At 33.2% G+C, this 12,500-nt stretch overlaps 1 protein-coding gene across 1 annotated transcript in view; it reads right to left on the bottom strand.

Annotated features, from left to right (window-relative positions):
- Positions 1–2,284: 2,284 nt before the first annotated feature.
- The window catches only part of LOC144973265 (rhodopsin-like), a 14,503-nt gene continuing 4,287 nt past the window's right edge, over positions 2,285–12,500 (bottom strand). Inside the window, exons 3-10 of the mRNA XM_078915510.1 lie at positions 12,317–12,453; positions 11,237–11,457; positions 9,885–10,040; positions 8,836–9,108; positions 7,768–7,932; positions 6,973–7,158; positions 6,266–6,376; positions 2,285–4,520 (exon numbers count right to left, since the gene is read on the bottom strand). Coding sequence (XP_078771636.1) covers positions 4,353–4,520; positions 6,266–6,376; positions 6,973–7,158; positions 7,768–7,932; positions 8,836–9,108; positions 9,885–10,040; positions 11,237–11,457; positions 12,317–12,453 — 1,417 coding nt within the window. The 3' untranslated portion in view covers positions 2,285–4,352. The remainder of the gene's footprint in view (positions 4,521–6,265; positions 6,377–6,972; positions 7,159–7,767; positions 7,933–8,835; positions 9,109–9,884; positions 10,041–11,236; positions 11,458–12,316; positions 12,454–12,500) is intronic.

The raw sequence follows: 12,500 nt of genomic DNA, 5'->3' as shown, positions 1-12,500 counted from the left end.
AGAAGAAGAAGAATAAGAAGAAGAAGAAGAAGAAGAAGAAGAAGAAGAAGAACAACAACAACAACAAGAACAAGAATATCAATAATAATAACAATAATAATATTACCATAATCCCCACACTCCAATCATCACCGTTACCACCACCACCATTACCATTATCACTACCACTATCACCATCACTTTTACATTTCCAATCAGTTTTTCTCATTTAAAAAAAAAAAAATAAATAAATAAATAAATAAATAAATAAATAAATAGACAAATAATAATAATAATAATAATAATAATAATAATAATAATAATAATAATAATAATAATAATAAAATATTGATACCCATCACAACAGACCTCCTCACTACCACGAAAATTCCCGTAGTACTACGGCTAAATCCCGGGCTGGATATAATAAAGGTTTTTAATTAAATGTCATTTCTTGAAAACGAAGTTCTGGTGCCAGAGCTATCACATAGAGTTAATATTTTTCCCCACGCATTATAAGGACAAACTGGTGGTTTTTAAGGGTAGTTAAAATGTCTACGGTGTTATTTACCCTGAAAACTACTTGTTACATTTTCCTATTTCAAGTAGGCAGGTCTGCCATGATAAGTATCAGTTCCATAGTCAAAATAAGACAAACAGAAATAACTTTTATTTTAATCAATAATCCATACAATTTGATGACAACAGACATGAGAGTGAGGAAAAAAGGTAAATGAAACCAAAGCATAAAATGATACCATAAATAATCATAAAAATACAACATTGTAATACCACCAATACCTACAATAATAGTAATAATAATAATAATAATAATAATAATAATAATAATAATAATAATAATAATAATAATAATAATAATAATAATAATAATAATAAAAATTGTAAAAATAACATAAGCGCCCCAGCAATAATATCTAGTATTGTATTTGTAAATGAGGACCACGCTTATATCCCTTTCGTTGACAATTAAGAAGATATGGATTATATCATGGTAATTCTGTTTTGGATAATAAATTTATTGACTTTTAGTAATACTAGGTGCTCCAAAATGCTTTGGTCTGGGTGATCTTTATCTTCGGGGAAATTCAACATAATCAATAGCCCACCACTTATTTAACACATTTCTATCGATGATTAAAGTTCTAGAAGAATGGGATTTTGCGAACATTGCCTAGAAGTTACAGACATATTAGTTTAACGTATTTTTTTTGGTAGAATTACAGAATTAATTCCCAAAGACAAATACTTGAATCTTTTAGAATATCACAAACATTTAAGTAATTTTCCGTACTGATATAGTCTAGAGCGAAACAAGCTTGCGTACTTCAATTATTCCATGTCAAGGGTTGGTTTCTGTGTTTTTAAGAATTTTACGGCGTTTGTGACGCATTGAAAGAACAGAAAATGTATAAGGTAGTCTAAAAGTATACTTTTCTCAAAGGCACCCGAGGATAAATAGGCAAAGGTAAATGGTGCGGATAGGGCACCAAGAGCAACCCTCGGTGTACTTAGATTGAAATCGCTTAGAAGTCAAAGATACAAGCAAAGAGTATTAACAAGTGAACTACAACACTTCTTTTACAAATCACATCAAAACAGAAGAACCAAGAAAGAAAAAAAAATATATATATAGATATATATATATGGTTATATACACTGGTTATGATATCAATGCTGATAATAACAATAACAACAACAGCAACAATAATAATAATAATAATATTAATAATAACAATAATAATAACAACAATAATAATAATAACAATAATAATAATAATAACAACAATAATGACAATAATAATAACAATAATAACAACAACAATAACAACAACAATAAGCCAATTGTGCAATCGCAACTAATCTTTATCATGGTAAACTATTATACAATATTTTAATATCAATGCCCAATCCCCCCCCCCCCACCCCACTTTCTCACACAAATACACACTCACACACACACACACAAACTTATATATATATATATATATATATATATATATATATATATATATATATATAAAACATGTCATATTTTGTATAATATACCACATCTTAGTATCAGAACTGCAGTTACTAAACAGACAAAAACAAATGAAAACAAACAAACAATCGCATTATTCCCTCTATCATCAATTTTAATAAGTTTTCCTTGCCGTGGAAGCCACAATTATACTTGTAAATATTTCTTGTGTTCGATCTGTACCTTAAAACAAAGTCTACCTAAATCACCTTGCTGTCTACTGTCTCTGCATTTCAAAAATTTGATAAATTCAAACATACTTGGTTTATTTTTCAGTTTTTCCGGCAGGCAATTTCTTCTCTCTTGCGTATACCTCGAACATTCAATTAGACAATGGTATTCGTCTTCTATTACGTCACAAGTAGGACATTTACGAACATTTCTATCTACTTTTCTTGTGCCCCATCTACCCCTTTCTATATAAAACAAATGAGAACTCAATCTGATTTTTGAGATGGCAACTCTGTAAGATTTATTACACAGTTTCATATATGGTTCTAACTCAAAGGTGTCTTTAATGTGTTTATACAGCCGTCCAGACGTCGTCATCGACATCTCAGCGTGCCACTCTTGTAGAAACATGTCATCCAAGCGTTGTTTTAAAACCGCCAGAAAGTAATTTTCATTTTTCACATTTTGTTTAACCCAATAATGACCCATTCCGCTCCTATCCAGCAACTGCTTCACCAGACTTACCCAAGTTGTTGTGTTTGGTTCATTAATATTCAATTGCACAAGTTCTTTGTATACTGCATGAGTGAATGAGCAATCATTATTTCCTGGGCGAATAAGTTTCAACCAATACTTAATAACTTTCATTTTTCTTTCAATATGCAAAGGATACACCCCCAATTCCCCATAAACAAAACAGTTTGGTGTGCTGTGCTTAACACTTAGAATGGATTTAAGAAAACCGAGGTGAAATCTTTCAATTGGATCAGCTCTTCTTAAACCCCATATTTCTGCCCCATAATTCAGTATTGGTAAGATGGTACTATTGAACAGTTTCATTTGCATCTGTGGTAAAATTTCTGTGTTAGTGTTAAAATACTTTCTAAGTGAAAATAGTGCTCTTCTGGCTGAGTTTGTTACTTCTTGTGTACATTTTGTAAGAGATCCCGATGCGCTAAAATGACAGCCTAGATACTTGAATGACGAGATTACTTCAATACTTTTACCCTGATATGACCATTTGTCTTGTTGCCCAGTTTTCCCTCCCTTTTTAAATACTACGATTTTTGTTTTACTGATATTTACCTTTATTCCCCATTGCATACAATATTCTTGTAAAGAGTCTAAACCGTTCTGCAAACCCTCTTTTGTTTCACTGATTATTGCCATATCGTCTGCAAACATGAGCAATTTAATTGTAATATCCTGTATTTGTAATCCTATGGAATCTTCACTTAATTTACTTTCAAGATCATTAACAAACAGCGAAAACAAAAGTGGCGAAGTGCTTTCACCCTGTAATAATCCGCTGTTTGATTTAAAAAATTGTTGTTGACCTTTACCTCCTGTGGCCAGCTCAACCTTTGAATACATGTTTCTAAATAGCTTGACAAATTTCGAGCTCACACCGGATTTAATCAATTTTGTAAATAATGCGGATCTGTCAATAAGGTCATATGCTTTTTCATAGTCGATAAACGCACAATGTAGCTTCTTCCCTTTAGATAGCAATATCTCGATAATTCCATGTAGAATAAAATGGCAATCTGCTGTGCTCCTTCCCTTTCTAAATCCATATTGAACCTCGTTTAACACATTCTCTCCCTCCACCCATACATTTAGTCTTTCATTCATCACTCTTGTAAACAGTTTTCCTATACAACTCATTATTGTTATCCCTCTATAATTGTTCACATCTCTTTCATCTCCCTTTTTAAAAATCGGCACAATTCTACCCTGACTCCATATCAAGGGGAAATATTCCAATTCCAGTATCTTATTGAAAATTGATAAAATCAGTAATTTGATTTCTGAAGTTGCATTAATTATAAATTCATTTAACATATTATCCACTCCAGTAGCTTTGCCGCGTTTAAGAGCCTTAATTGCTTTGTGTAGTTCCCCCATCTCGATTGGCTTATCTAAAATGTCTATATCTATAATATTCCTTCCCACATCCTTTTCTACCTCTGCAATCTCCGCCCTACCCATCTCCCCAACCCCTGATTCTTTATTTGCTAAAGTTTTAAAATGGTCGTAGAAGTTTATATCTGGCAGCTCTCTTCGTGATACTGAATTTCTTTTTATTTCCTTCCAAAAGTTCTGAAAGGAAAGAGAATATCGAATGGAAAAAGAGGAAACTTGTCAAAAGGTCCAAATCTCAGTCAGCCACGAAGGCCTTATTGGTGTGAGCATTGACTTCAGCCACGGTGGTTACCACCCCTGACGATGAGCCAACGTTTCCGGTCGGTTGCTGAGTTGTAGATGCCATGGAAGGGCTGGAGCCAGATGCTGTGGTGTCTGTACGAGCTGGACCAATGCTTGGGGTCTGAAAAGCAGATATTATATTGAAAAACACTGGGTTACAATTATCATATTTTGATTTTGAGGCTTCGGCATTTAGGGCTATAGACGAAAACTTTATTATTATTATTATTATTATTATTATTATTATTATTATTATTATTATTATTATTATTATTATTATTATTATTATTATTATTATTGTTATTATTATTGTTATTATTATTATTATTATTATTATTATTATTATTATTATTATTATTATTATTATTATTATTATTATTATTATTATTATTATCATTATTATTATTATTATTATTATTATTACTATTATTATTATTATTATTATTATTATTATTATTATTATTATTATTATTATTATTATTATTATTATTATTATCATCATTATTATTTCAGCATTAAACGAACAACTATTTTATATGTTTGGACAACATGGGTGATCCCGTTGACATCAGACATATTGTTCACTGGATAAAAAACTGAGCAAATGTGTATGAAAAGTGCCAGACAAAGCAAGAAAGAAAAAAACAAGAAAAAAAATCCAAAAAATCGGTCTGCCTCGAGGTCGACTGACTTTTGGGATAGTTTTTTTTCTTGTAATTTTCGTTCTTGCTTTGTCTGGCATCTTTCATACACACTTGTTCAGTTCTTTATCTTACACCGGTGCCTGCTCCTTAACTCTCTCCTGACCAGCGATTATCAGGATTTTCCCCAAAACTTCACACCCAACTAACACAAAATATAGTTTTTATCAACCAAACAAAATAGCAGTAAACTTGAGATAGCAATCGTTTATAACAATTTTTTTGAACTTTTTGTCTATTTTTTGTGCAGCAATCTATGCTACTCGAAGTGCACTTATTTGCAGGTCTGATAATCCATTTCCTGTGGGCTCATTTTTGTAATACACAAAAAATGACGCAAAATATTGTCGATTACAATGTTAAACTAGACCAATAAGTGGGTTCGGATGTCAACCTGCATATAAATCTACACCTCGATGCTACGTCATTAGATTATTTTGTGTTTGTTTATTTAGATATTTCTAAAATAACGGATACCATGGTTATTAATTGACGTGTACATATAGCATCTATGTACAAATAAGTGCACGTCGTTGTTAATCAATATGCACACTTTAATGAGTATAATGCTTATAGTGTTTCTTTTTTTTTTCAAATCTAAAAGTACAGCAGATTGCAAGACGATTTAAGCCATATCTGCACATAAGAGTAGATAGGGATTGCTGTATACATTAGGATATATAAATAGGCATAGAGCATAATTCCAACAGTGCTTTTGAGCCACAGTTTATCAAGAAATACTAAGATATAGGATAACAGCTCTAAAATCCAAGAAGTGATCTATCCCGAGCTCAGCCTGAAACCTTCCAAAGTCTTAGGGGTACAATATTGCGACAAAGAGAGGGAGGGAGAGAGAGAGAGAGAGAGAGAGAGAGAGAGAGGGAGAGAGAGAGAGAGAGATAGAGAGAGTCTCTTGTGTTCTTATTCTTGTGCTAATTAATAAAAACGATTTACCTGGTGAGGGGGAGAAAATGCCATCTGAATAAGAAATACATGCATATACGCCGATATTAACATTCGACTCCCCACCCCTTCATTGAAGCGGACTATAGCCGGAGCTGGGCAAGTACAGCATAAAACCTCTTAAAGACAAATAACGGAATATAAGACCCTACCAGTAGCTCCAGTCAACCGCCTGCTAAGGCATTATACTATAATGATTTACCTGATTTCCTCCTTGTGACATCATTCCTTGGGATATAGCGTAAATGGCTTGTTGGATTTGAGGATCTTGACCTCCAATAGCCAACACACTGGGTGGAAGTTGTATAGGGTTCTGAAATCAGACAAACAAGTGTAAAGGTGAATCGATTCAATTACGTCACTGTTGAATTAAGAGTTTAGTAACAGTTTAGCAAAGTGCAGGGATAAGATGCCAAGACATAAAAATAACTTTCTATCTTCTTCTTACACTCTATAGATCTGTGACCCATTTTTCTGCTCTTATAAAATTTTATCAGTTGAACCAGACAATATGATTTTACTTTGACAGTCATATCATGATTTATCACCGTCATAAAGCATATTGATGACAAAATGTCTTTAGCTCAGTCGAAACCAATTTTAAAATCATCCTGCCCAAAAATTAGGTTTGTAGCAAATTTTACACAATTTATTATTTCATCAAACCCATCCGTTCAAGCCACTGCCACCTATAGTGAAAATCCACGCCAATCAGCTTTGAAATAATATTTCAATTATGTTGGTTAAGATTGCCAACATTTTACTTTTAACCAAAAACATTAGAGTATGGAAAAACGAAGAAATATCTCCTTCCCTTCCCCACTCCCCTCTCCCCCGTCCCTTCCCAGTAAAACTTTCGAAAGCCATTAGTATATTTTCACAATTGAATCAAGTTTCTTTGATACTTACAGCCGCATTTCCATTTTGACCCATGGCCCCTGCAAAAGCTGTCAGTATGTCTTTGACGATGGTCGAGTTGTCCTGTCTTGGTGCTTCGGCGGCCTTTACCTTGTCCTTGGCACTCTTGAGTCGCATACTGACACGGTTAGACTTCTCGTTTTCATCTACCTGAGTGTCACTCTCCAAGTTGCTGATCTAGATTAAAAACAAGATAATAGATAAAGCTAAAGATGTTGGGTCTTTAAATCTCGTTAGGAAACTCAAATTGTAAGCAATAATGACAGTCGTTTGGCATCGATTCACATTCAGCCAATATTTCTTTTAATCCCCTTCTCTCCAGTTATTAAGTATCGAGCCTGTTACCCGATAGAAATCACGTTTCAATACCAGCGTTCTGTCGGGAACGTAACAAATATTGTTACTTCTCATTTAATGTTTCAAAAACCGGAGTTTAATCGGTCTCCATGGGTTTTATGGCTTTAATGTACAACAAAGGAGTTAATGAGAGCCAGCAATTTCGAGAAAACATGTCTTTTGTGGTATCCATATTTGTGAAAAGCGCCCTTGCTGTTGGAAGTCGTGGTTACAGAAAACATACGTGGGAGCCGAGTAGCTCAATACAAATAACACCCATTATTTTTTTTCTTTTGATCAACTTCAATTGGATTAATTTAGCAGTTGGATCCAACGCAAAAAAGACTATTGCAGTCGTGGGTTATTATTATTCTAAATTGCAATTAAGAAGAGTCAGGGCACTTCCATGATCTTAAAGGATTACAATGCTTTCATTACTTTCTTGCATACCTCGCTCATTTGGCTGGTGGTTCCACCGACGGCGTTGCTGTTGACACTATCCATTCGACTCATCTTCTTCTTGGTGGTGCTCTGACTGGCCATACTTGCTGCCTCCTTCTCCTTCTCTGACACGCCACAGCAGCACAGCAACCATGGGAATTTTTTGTCCACAACCTGGAATGAAATTACCCATTATCGTTTAGTCAAGTAAAACATGTTTTCAAAACGAACCATTTTGGTTATACCTAGTGGTTGTTCAGTGAAAAATATCACTCAAGGCAAGATGAAGCTTATTCTTGTTTCTTTTCACTGAAAAATAGGAAGCAAATTGCTGTTCCTGACTGCTTATTATTATTTTATTCATACTGTATTCTTTTATACTGCGATTCGGGTGAGAGGGCCTGACATAAACCTTGGTTATTTATGGATAGTGATAGATAGTGGACGCTAATAACGGCTACAAGGGTGAGTTAGAAACATTTATCTAAATTTATACATTTAATTTGTCAAGATCTGAAAACAAATGACAAATGAGACCCACCATATCAAAATAGCATTGTGTCGAAGTGATACCTATTCTGTAAATTGAATTTATAGTTTAAGATATAAACTTCAGTTAATTTATGTGTTTTATTGACTGAAATAAATGTAGTTAATTGTATTAATTGTACAAAGGAAAATAAATCATATTTAAAACATATATCTAACTTTAAATTCACTTTTTGGCATCCGCTTTATTCAGACATTAAAACCATTTTGATGCCCTTTGGCTCACACGAAAAATGTCAAAGAATTACGATTAAATGCCATATCGGTCCACAAATAATAATTATGCAATGATACAAATGTCGCTATGCGGTCCTTCATTAATAGCCTATTTTCTTTCAATCTTCTTTTCTTCTTCATCATCATCATCATCATCATCATCATCATCATCATCATCATCATCATCATCATCTTCATCATCATCAACATCAACATCATCATCATCATCATCACCATCATCAACGTCCTTACTATCCATTCAAAACATCTTCAAATATTAAGCTTTCCAAAGTGCAATAACTGAAAACTCACCTCTCTAAATCTTGGATGGGACAGGGCGTAAATCAATGGATTGTGCATGGCTGAAGCCTTGGCAAACATAACAGGGATCTCAGAAACGTAAGGAGTGACGACTTCAGCGGGCCCAAACTGAGCGATGAGGGCTACAGTGGCGTACGGAAGCCACGAACACAAGTATGTCACGATAATGGTCATGGCGATCCGGGCTGTCTTGATTTCAGCCTTCTTGGCGCTCTGGCTGCTACGGATTTCAGCATTCAGCTTCTTGGCCATCTTACCCATTTCCTGGGGAACAGAGAAGAGAGCTAAGTAATATAAACAAACATAACAGGAAAAAAAACAGCAGCAAAAAAAAATTTTTTAACAAAAGCCCAGTCATTTTTTCTTGGGATTGGGTCTTTTCTTTTGATTTTTGTTATTGTTATTGTTTTTTAATGTTTTGAACGCAGAGAAAACGTGCAAAATATGTTTCACATTATTATGGCATCTTATTTATTGTAAGGAACAATTGATTCTTCTATTGTGATTATGGCGACAATAAAAAAATCTAGTCTTTTTATGAGATAGAAAGAACTTGGTGATTTTTAAAAAGTTTTAATTCTTCAGCCATGACTAAACAGATCCTGTCGACTAGATTTCTGAAAATTACTTAAATACCAATTTTAGATTTATACGTTCCCATAAAGTCGTCAGACCAAAAGCGTTTGTTCAGATATTTGAAGTATAAAACAAAATATCAACTTTAATTCCAACTGTGTGATCAGAAAAAGAAGAAGAAGAAGAAGAAGAAGAAGAAGGAGGAGGAGGAGGAGGAGGAGGAGGAGGAGGAGGAGGAAGGAAGGAAGAAAGGAAGAATGGATAGAGCGAAAGAAAGAACTATAGAATCGGAGGAGAATCAGACGATGTGGGGAGGAGGTAGAGGAAAAGGAGGAGATGGATGAGGAGGAGGAGGGGGTAGTGGAGTAGACGTTTCAGAAGTAATATTGGCAGCAGGAGAAATGATTAAAGATATTATGGGATGGACTGGGAAAGGAAAAAGATTCATTCAGTGTTACAATTACCTTTTCGTGAGCTCTGACAGCGGCATAGATATGGTAGTAACAGTACAGAATTGCAAGGAGAGGACAGGCAAAGCCGCAGATGTAGAGACACATGATGTAAGACCTGAAGTAGCTGGTTCTTGTCAGGTAGTCGAAAGTACATGACGTTTGGAAACCCTGGGGACACAAAAAAATGTTATGAAGACATTTCGTATAAATAGTTGGCTGCAGATTCATAAAAAAAAGAAATAAACCCATTTTTATTATTCATTTCTGCGATGATAATGTTCAAACTTTTAGCAAGCAAACTTTTGTGAAGCTCTATGAACACATTGATTGGAATCTGAACCATATACAAGCTCAAGATTTTATATTATTTTCTTTATCTTTATTTTATTTCTTGATATCTTGAAAAAACACTCCAAAATGTAAAGTGAAATTATCTTGGAACTTTGAGTTAAACATGAGAAGTAAATGAAAAAACCCCAATGATAATGAGTCTCTACTTGTAAGCGTATATGTAAGCTTATCACGTAATATTCATTGTTGGCATACACTGTTGTTTTAACGATAAAATTGGTCCGAAATTCAATAATGCATGTGTCCATTTGCTTTGATCGTTTGTGTGTATGAATTCACATTTGAGGATATTATGATAACAATAGGGGAATGCATCTGCCACCAACTGTGTCTCTTAATAGTGTCGGACACCGTGAACACTATGAGGACTACCCACATAGCACATTTCTTAGAGATCGATAATTTGGGGATTTTTACGAATGAACAAAACTCTTATTACACAACTCTTACAAAACAATAAGCCATTACACTGAGAAAATAGTCCCATTTTTGAGTAGGTGACTTTCAAAACGTCCTGGTATAAAATGAGTTAACAATCTCAAGTCATCTTTTGGACTCCATAGAATCATCAGGGAAAATTTGGACTTTCAAAACACTCAGGGTATTGTTTTATGAGGCAAACAGGAGACGTACTTTCCTCCTTAAATCATTAAATAAATAACAAAAAATCGCGTTTTCTTTGATTGATGAAAATGGGACTTAGAACGTTTTGAAAGTCATCTTCTCATTTATAAAAAACCTTGTAATTTTACTCGAGTCACTGATCAAGGAACTGCATCAGGCACCAAACGCATTCACTCAATAAGTATCACACCGTAAGAATTTGTTAACACGTCACACTTTACAGCTTGACATGTGGATGGTGCCAACACTTTTATTTTAACCATTCGATCATCTCACTTGTGAACACAATGCACATTTAAGTTGTTATTAAAGTATGATAACGATCTAAAAAAGTGTGTACGAAATGGTGGCAGACAAAGCAAGAAAGAAAAATACAAGTAATGACTTACTTCAGGAATGTAAGCTCCCCATCCAAAAATGGGTGGAATCGCCCAAGTGGTAGACCAACACCAGACGAAGATCAGCATGAGGAAAGCCTTGCGGTATCCGAGGGACCTGGAAGCTTTCACGGGTTTGGCAATGACGTTGTATCGGTCAAATGCAATTACAGCCATTGTGTTGATAGACATCAGACCAAAGATACCGCCAACCAAGCCGTACAACTCACAAGCTGAAGAAAAAAAGTATTAAATAAGACATGGGAACTAGTTTGGGAGTTGAAGTTTTAAGTAAACCTTTTTAGCAAAATATTTTTTTTTAAATAACTGAGACATGTTTAGATAGAAAACCTTTTCTAGCAAAATAATAACTTGATTTAAAACTTGATCTTAAACGTATCTAGTTTTGTTAGACTAAAAACAAACTCCATAGCCGGATTTACGAATGACAACCTGATATTGGTAATGATCACATAATATTATAGTAGTAGTAATAATAATGATGTAACAAAATGAGTAAATAATAATAATAATAATAATAATAATATAATAATAATAATAATAATTAATAATCAATAATATTAATAATAATAATAATAATAATAATAATGATAATATATAATAATAATAATAATAATAATAATAATAATAATAATAATAATAATAATAATAATAATAGTAATAATAATAATAATAATAACTATAATAATGATAATAATGATAATTAGAATAATATTATTATCATTATTATTATTATTTATAATATAATAATAATAATATATAATAATAATAATAATAATAATAATAATAATAATAATAATAATAATAATAATAATAATTAATAATAATAATAGTAATAATAATAGTAACAATTATCATCATCATCATCATCATCATCATCATCATCATCATAATTACCATCATCATAACCACTATATATAAATATATATATATATATATATATATATATATGTGTGTGTGTGTGTGTGTGTGTGTGTGTGTGTCTGTCTGTCTGTCATCTTAAGGAAAAAGATTGTATGTGGCTACATATTACAAGTCAACAGATGTGGATACCCACGTTAACAAACTTACCAACTTTTCCAAAGATCCAGCGCCTCTCAAAGCAGGAGATGGTCATAAGAGGGAATCCCATGATTATAGAGAAAATGAAGTCACTCATTGCAAGATTGACTACAAACATATTCGATGGGGTTCGAAGACTCTTGGTCCTGAGGAGATTCATGAACCAATTATACATGTATTGATGATCAATCAA

The sequence above is a fragment of the Berghia stephanieae genome, chromosome 5 (genome assembly GCF_034508935.2).
Source record: "Berghia stephanieae isolate SIO BIC M18660-M18661 chromosome 5, UCSD_Bste_1.3, whole genome shotgun sequence".
Taxonomy (NCBI): domain Eukaryota; kingdom Metazoa; phylum Mollusca; class Gastropoda; order Nudibranchia; family Aeolidiidae; genus Berghia; species Berghia stephanieae.
The sequence above is the reverse complement of the archived record's forward strand: the minus strand, read 5'-3'. Positions and strand labels throughout refer to the sequence as shown.